Raw genomic sequence first — 6,000 nt, 5'->3', positions numbered from 1 at the left:
CTCTGGACAGCCGCTGGGTGTCCTGCCCTCCAGCTCAGTTCTCAAACTTTCTGGCTCGAGCCCACACCCCAAGGTTTAGGGGCTCAGCCCCCCCTCAAGTGCTCATTGCAGGCACTTCCCAGGGTCCCCTTTTCTGTCCAATTTGGCTACAAAGTCTGGGTTCCCTCCAACCCCCTCCTTTCGGCTTCAGTTACTTGGTAGAACGGCTCACAGACCTCAGAACAGTGCTCCACTCGCTGTTAGCAGTTTATTATCGAGGAGGCGAGTCAGGAGCAGCCCCGGGGAGAGGATGGGGAGAATGGGGGGGGGGAGTGAGAGGGAGAGGCACTCGGCACCTCTCTACCCTCTCTGGGTGCTCCCCCCTCCGGCACCTCCATGTATCTGTCAACCCGGGAGCTCTCTCAGCCCCGTCCCGGTGGGGTTTTTAGGGAGACTTCATTTTGTAGCTGTGATTGATCAAATCATTAGCCTTTGGTGATTGAACTTCATCTCCAGCCCCTCTCCTCTCTTGGGGGGGCTGGAGGAGGTTGGCAGTGGGGTAAAAACTTCCAACCCTTTAATCATGCTTGGTCTTTCTGGCCACCGGCTGCCCATCCTGAATCTTTCTAGGGCCCCCAGCTTACTGGTCATCTCATTAGCATAGAGATCCTTCCAGAGATGGCCAAGGTCTTAGGAGCCACGTGCCAGGAGAGCAAACATGTGGTTCTCACTGTATCCCAATCAGCCATAGGAGTCCACAGGGCAGTAAAGGTGCCAACGGGGAGGACGAAAGGCCTGGCCATCTCAAAGTGCAGGTCCTCAGGCTCCAGCGTCACTCACAGCAGTCCAGTGCCCCTTATCTGGCCTCCGTGCCAGCTCAGTCCATGGAGTAAAGTGTGCGTGCACTGGGCACATGGGTGTGGCAGGGAGGAGGGCAGAGCGAGCTGACCATCGCTCCCAGCATTCGATCCAGGACACCTCCCCCAGTCCCTGGCTTCCTGCTGCTCTCAGGCAGATGGACGCCCACACGCATGGGGGCTCACCATCCGGATCTCCGGCTGTGTCCCCACAACCGTGTCTTTCCAGGAGGCTCCCCCAGGGCCACGATCCCAAGCCAGCTGCCAAGATGCTATCAGACCCCCATGGCTACTTCCTTCTGCCTTCAAAAGAGGGTGGGGGCAGGTGGGACTATTAACCATCAAAGATAGCACGCTAAGAAACTGACTCTGATGAAGAAAAGATGAAAAAACCCAAACCACTGGCTCTGACTGGATGGGTCCCCCCCCCCCCCCCCCCCCCGCGCCACTATCCAGAAAGTGGGCCAATTGCTATTTGCATGGATACTTTTAAATGTTAGATCAGGAGATTGTCCTAAAATCATTGCTTCCCACTGCAACATGAAATAGCACTTTTCAAAGGAATTAACTCTTACCCAGTTAGAAGGGTGACCTGCCTTCCAGATGTCGGAACCCACCAAATGATAAACCATTTTCTCAGGTGCTGGTAGGCAAAATGAACAGTGATGTAGGGGTGACCCCCTTCCCTGTTTCTCTGGGCTGTAGTTTCTCAAGTCCTACTAGCATCGTTATCTTTGGACATATGTAGTGAGCTGTGTGCGTGGTTCTCCCTCCAGCCCTCATTTAATTTCAATTCAAGTCAAGACGCCATTTGGACAGTCTGGTGTGCCAGAGGACAAAAAGATTAAAATGGGATAAACTTCCCCCAATTCTTCCAGGGATGAAGTCCCCGAACCGCCCGAGGGCGTCGGAGAGAGCTGGCTTTCTCCCTAATAAGGCGCTTCCTTTCGGCTTCCCGGCGTCTGGAGAGGCAGGGCCACTCCGGTGCCCGCCGGGGTCTCGCCACCTCGGGGAGGCTGCGAGCGCGCGGGCTGGCCGGGAGCGCAGGGGTTAAGCGGTTTCCGCGAGGCCCGCCCCGGGGCCGCGCTTCCCGCTTCGCCGCGGTTCCTCCCTCCGCCGGTGACGCGCCGGCCTTTGCCCAAATATGTCCCTTTCCCCCTCCCTCGCCCAGCACCCGGCACCCGCAGACGTCCCCGAGCCGCGGGACTGGCACTCGGACGTCGCCCGGCCTCGGTGTGCAGGGCCGGCCCCGCTGGGAGCGCCCCTCCGCGATGCCCTTCCGGAAAGGTAGGCGGCGTCCCCGCGGAGCGAGCCCGGGCGGGGGCCGGGAGACCTGCGGGCCAGGTGCCCGCGCCGCGCGCGGGGCTGCGCCGGGGCCGGAGCCGGGCGCGGGCGGGAGGACGCCGAGCCCGGGCGCCGCGGGGTCCCCGGCCGCGCCGCACGGCCCCTCTCCTTCCGCGTCGCCCCTATGACCCGGCATCACCCCCTCGGGCCGCTCGGCGGCGGGTCCCACGTGCGCGAGCCGGTGCGCAGCGCGGGCTGCGGTGGGCGGTGCGCGGAGCGCGGGCGCGGGTCGCGGTCCTGGGAAGGCGCCCGGCTCGCGCTGCAGCAAGTTCTGAGAATCAGGTGGAATCGCGTTCTGCCCGAGGACTGGCGATGTGGGCGGGGAGGGGGTTCGCAGCGTGGGTCCCGGCTCGGCTGGTGGTCCGAGTCTCCGGGAGGGACTGGAGGGCGCGGGGTGGGGTCGGGGCGACGCCGGCCTGCGCGCTGATGAGAGCGCGAGTCCTGCCCCCGCCCTTTTCTACCTTCTGACTCTCGGGAAATCATTTAACCACAAGAGCCTGAGTTTCTTCATCCGCACAACGAGGACCGCTCTGTGCGGGCGGGTGAGACTGCGCAGGGCAGCAGGCGACGTGAAGTGGGCGGGCCTGCAAGGCAAGACCTTCCTCCCGGTGCCCACCGCCGCGCGGAGGGCCCCACCTGGCCCCCCGCAGGCCCGGCTCCCCTGCACCCGGAGAAGCCCCAGACGGATGGATGCTCCCATGGCCCCATTTTCCGGGCAGGGTGAGGGAGGCCCTGCTGCGCCCAGGGCGTTGCAGAGCTGGTGGGGGACCCGGTCACCCTCAAGTCGGAGCCCAGGATGGAGGGGATTCTTTTTACATTCCAATCCGAGCCGTCTGATTGACTCCTCTGGCTTTTTCTGTGTGTGTTGGAAGGGGCGTGGGCTAGGGGGACCCATTGTCACTGGGACCCAAGGCTTCCCCACCCCCGGCTGAGTACAGGTGACCGGCGCAGACGGGGCGGCTGGGTACCGGCGACTGGCTGCGTGGCTTCTCCGGCTGCCTCCAGCCCACCGTTCTGGCCACCTCTTCGTTCCTCTTCTGTCCAGATCCATCCTCAGGTGAACCTATTTCCCTCTTGGTCTCTGTCCCAGAAACGGAGGTTGCTAAGGGGTCACTAGGAGGCCCTGGTTGTGAAGGGACAGAGGAGCAGTCCCTGTGGGGAGGGCCAGAGAGAGGGTGACGGCTTCTGTCGGGTCCTCGGTCAGCTGATGACGTCTGGTCCCAAAGTCACCGTCCTGAATGGCTCCATTATCCCTCACGTAACGGAGCCGCCTCGTCGCTGGACGTCTCCCAAATCCCCACCTGACCTCATTCAGCTGCAGTATGAATCGCCGTTTATCTGCTCCGTCCTTGTGGTCCCTGGAGGCAACGTCTCTGGTTTACGTGCCAGGGCGCTGGGGTGCCTCTTGCAGGAGCCAGGCTGAAGCGCCTGGGCGCTCATCAAACCTTGAGGTATGGAGGGTTCTCTCTGTGACAGAGACGTCACACCACTCGGGACAAAACGTCTGCCAGCAGCTGAGCGGGTTAAGCTTTGATTTTTTTTTTTTTTTTTTCTGATCTGAACACTGCTGCCTGGAGAGGTAAATAAACCCTGCCCCTCCGTTCCATGAATGGTACTTCCTGAAGGGTCCAGGGTGTGAGAAATGGGCATTGTTGGGTTTTCTGGAAGCTTTGGTGTGAGCCAGGGCAGGGGGCTCTGGAGGGCTTCCAGCCCCAGGCAGAACTTCCGCCCTGCACTGAGTTGTGGCACCCTGTACAGAAGTACACACAGCAAGTGGGCGTTAGGCTGAGACCCGGTTTGTTCAATACGGTGATGAGGGGTCCTTTGGAGCTGCCTGGAGGTGGAGGGGGACATGGCGCCCCATCCCTGAAACTGTCCCATAGCTGGAGACTTAAATACACACACATGCGCACACCCACACTCTTTTATACTTTCAAAAATTTTTTTGAATCATCCGAATATATTAACCATTCAAAAAAGTAATTTAAGGAGCTCTTTTGTGGTGCAGTGGGTCAAGGGTCCGGCATTGTCACTGCAGGGACGTGGGTCGCTGCCGTGGCGCAGGTTTGGTCCCCAGACCGGGAACTTTCACATGCTACTGGTGCAGCCAAAAAAAAAAAAGGAAAAAAGATGGGAAATGAAAAGGCTTTGCTTCTCTCTCCCCACACGAAGAGAAGCCAGATGGAGAAGGATCCCTTGCAGCTAACGACTAGAAGGTTAAGGGGCTGCGGCATCCCTTCCCGGGCTGTTTCCATGTCTTGGGGATCAGCTCGGTCAGCGCCTGGCAGGAAATAGGCGGCTCCTGTTGGGCAAGTTGAGAAGAGTTTGCTGAGGGTCTGTTACCAAGGTGCGGGCAGGAGAGAGGAAAACCACAGGGACGTTGCAAAAGCTGGGCGGCATCACCCTGGGCTTCAAGGCTTGAGGACCGAGCTGTCACTGGAGCCGGTGGTCTGATCTGGGCTGACCCTCCCTAGAGGCCGCAGGTGGCTTGTGGCCCTGCAGAGACCTCTGACCCCAGGGCACGGGCAGAAGAGGGCCAGGGAGCCTGGGGTGTGCGTGCAGGGCCGCCCGCTGGGACCAGAGCTGGGTGGACTGGCCCTTAGTGGACGGTGGATCTGCAGGGACAAGCTGATCACCAGCCGATGTTTGGTACCTGTGCTGCGCCTCGCCTGTGGGAGGGGCTCGATCGATGGAGCTGAATTTCATTAGGGCAGAGTTCAGTGATGGCACATCATTCACTCATTCATTCTTGTCTTCATTCATTCATTCGTTCATTCTCGAGGTCGAGCACCTGCTCTGGGCCAGGCACACCCCAGGGTTTGGGTGAACGAGAGACTCTGCCGTTCCCTCCCTGCAGTTACACCTCCCCAGCTCAGCCCATGTGACCTGAGTGGGGTGACGCTGGGGCTGGGATGCTGGGCAGTGCCCTTCTCCGTGGGGATGAGACGCGAGCACCGTGTCTGTGCTCACATGGGCACTGGCCTCTCTCCTGGGTGGTGCCAGGTGGTGGTGCTGGGCTGGGGAACAGAGTCGGACCCTTGGCTGAGTCACTGGCGTCTTGAGATGGGCTTGAGTAAGAAGTGGAATGTGAGGCCGTGTCGTGAGAACAAAGGGGGGGCGGGGAAACGTCGGTGGGACCCGGGGGAGGTCACGGACGGGCCGGTCACCTCTGGAAAGCCGGGCACTTTTCTGTCTGGAGGACTTTCAGGGCAGGCTAGGCGGTGATTTTTCAGGGAGCTGGGGCTGCTCTGTTCAGAGCCTGGGGCCTTGGCCACATTCTCGAGGCCTCTTTCAAGTGGAGAAGCTGAAAAATGTGTCTTCAGATGGCAGGGTCCGCAGTCCCACGCATCCAGCCTGCAGAGGGGATGGGCGGGGGCCCGAGGTTACGATGACAGAGCAGTGAGGAACCAGCTCCCAGTCGGGACCCCCTCCCAAGTGCTGTGCTCAGTGCTTTGCTGTGACCCTTTATCCTCACAGTGTCCCCGGGGCTGTCATTGCCTCTGGGATGGTGGAGACAGTGAGGCCGAGAGATGTCCCGTGTACAGCTGTCTGCTTGTGCGCTGCGCAGAGCTGGACCAAGGCTCTGTCTTTGCAGGAACATCCGTGATGAGGGGGCGGGATGGGGCGGGGATGCTGAGTCTCAGGCTGAGACCCTGCAGTGCAGTGAGCCTGCTGGTGCCGTGAGCAGCGAGGCAGACTAGATGCCGGGCACTTCCGAGGCCAAGAGATGCAGGCAGAAGGATGGGCCTCCGTGGGGACAGTCGCTGTTCCCCTCTGTCCGGTGGCCCAGCTGTCAGGTGCTGGGTTCATAAGTCCATTT

At 60.6% G+C, this 6,000-nt stretch overlaps 1 protein-coding gene across 1 annotated transcript in view; it reads left to right on the top strand.

The window, feature by feature from the left end:
- Window positions 1,727–6,000, top strand: part of PFKFB3 (6-phosphofructo-2-kinase/fructose-2,6-biphosphatase 3) — an 82,804-nt gene continuing 78,530 nt past the window's right edge. Inside the window, exon 1 of the mRNA XM_021065031.1 lies at window positions 1,727–2,123. Coding sequence (XP_020920690.1) covers window positions 2,108–2,123 — 16 coding nt within the window. The 5' untranslated portion in view covers window positions 1,727–2,107. The remainder of the gene's footprint in view (window positions 2,124–6,000) is intronic.

The sequence above is a fragment of the Sus scrofa genome, chromosome 10 (assembly GCF_000003025.6).
Source record: "Sus scrofa isolate TJ Tabasco breed Duroc chromosome 10, Sscrofa11.1, whole genome shotgun sequence".
NCBI lineage: Eukaryota > Metazoa > Chordata > Mammalia > Artiodactyla > Suidae > Sus > Sus scrofa.
Note: the sequence above shows the minus strand (reverse complement) of the source record. Positions and strands in the feature narration are given on the sequence as shown.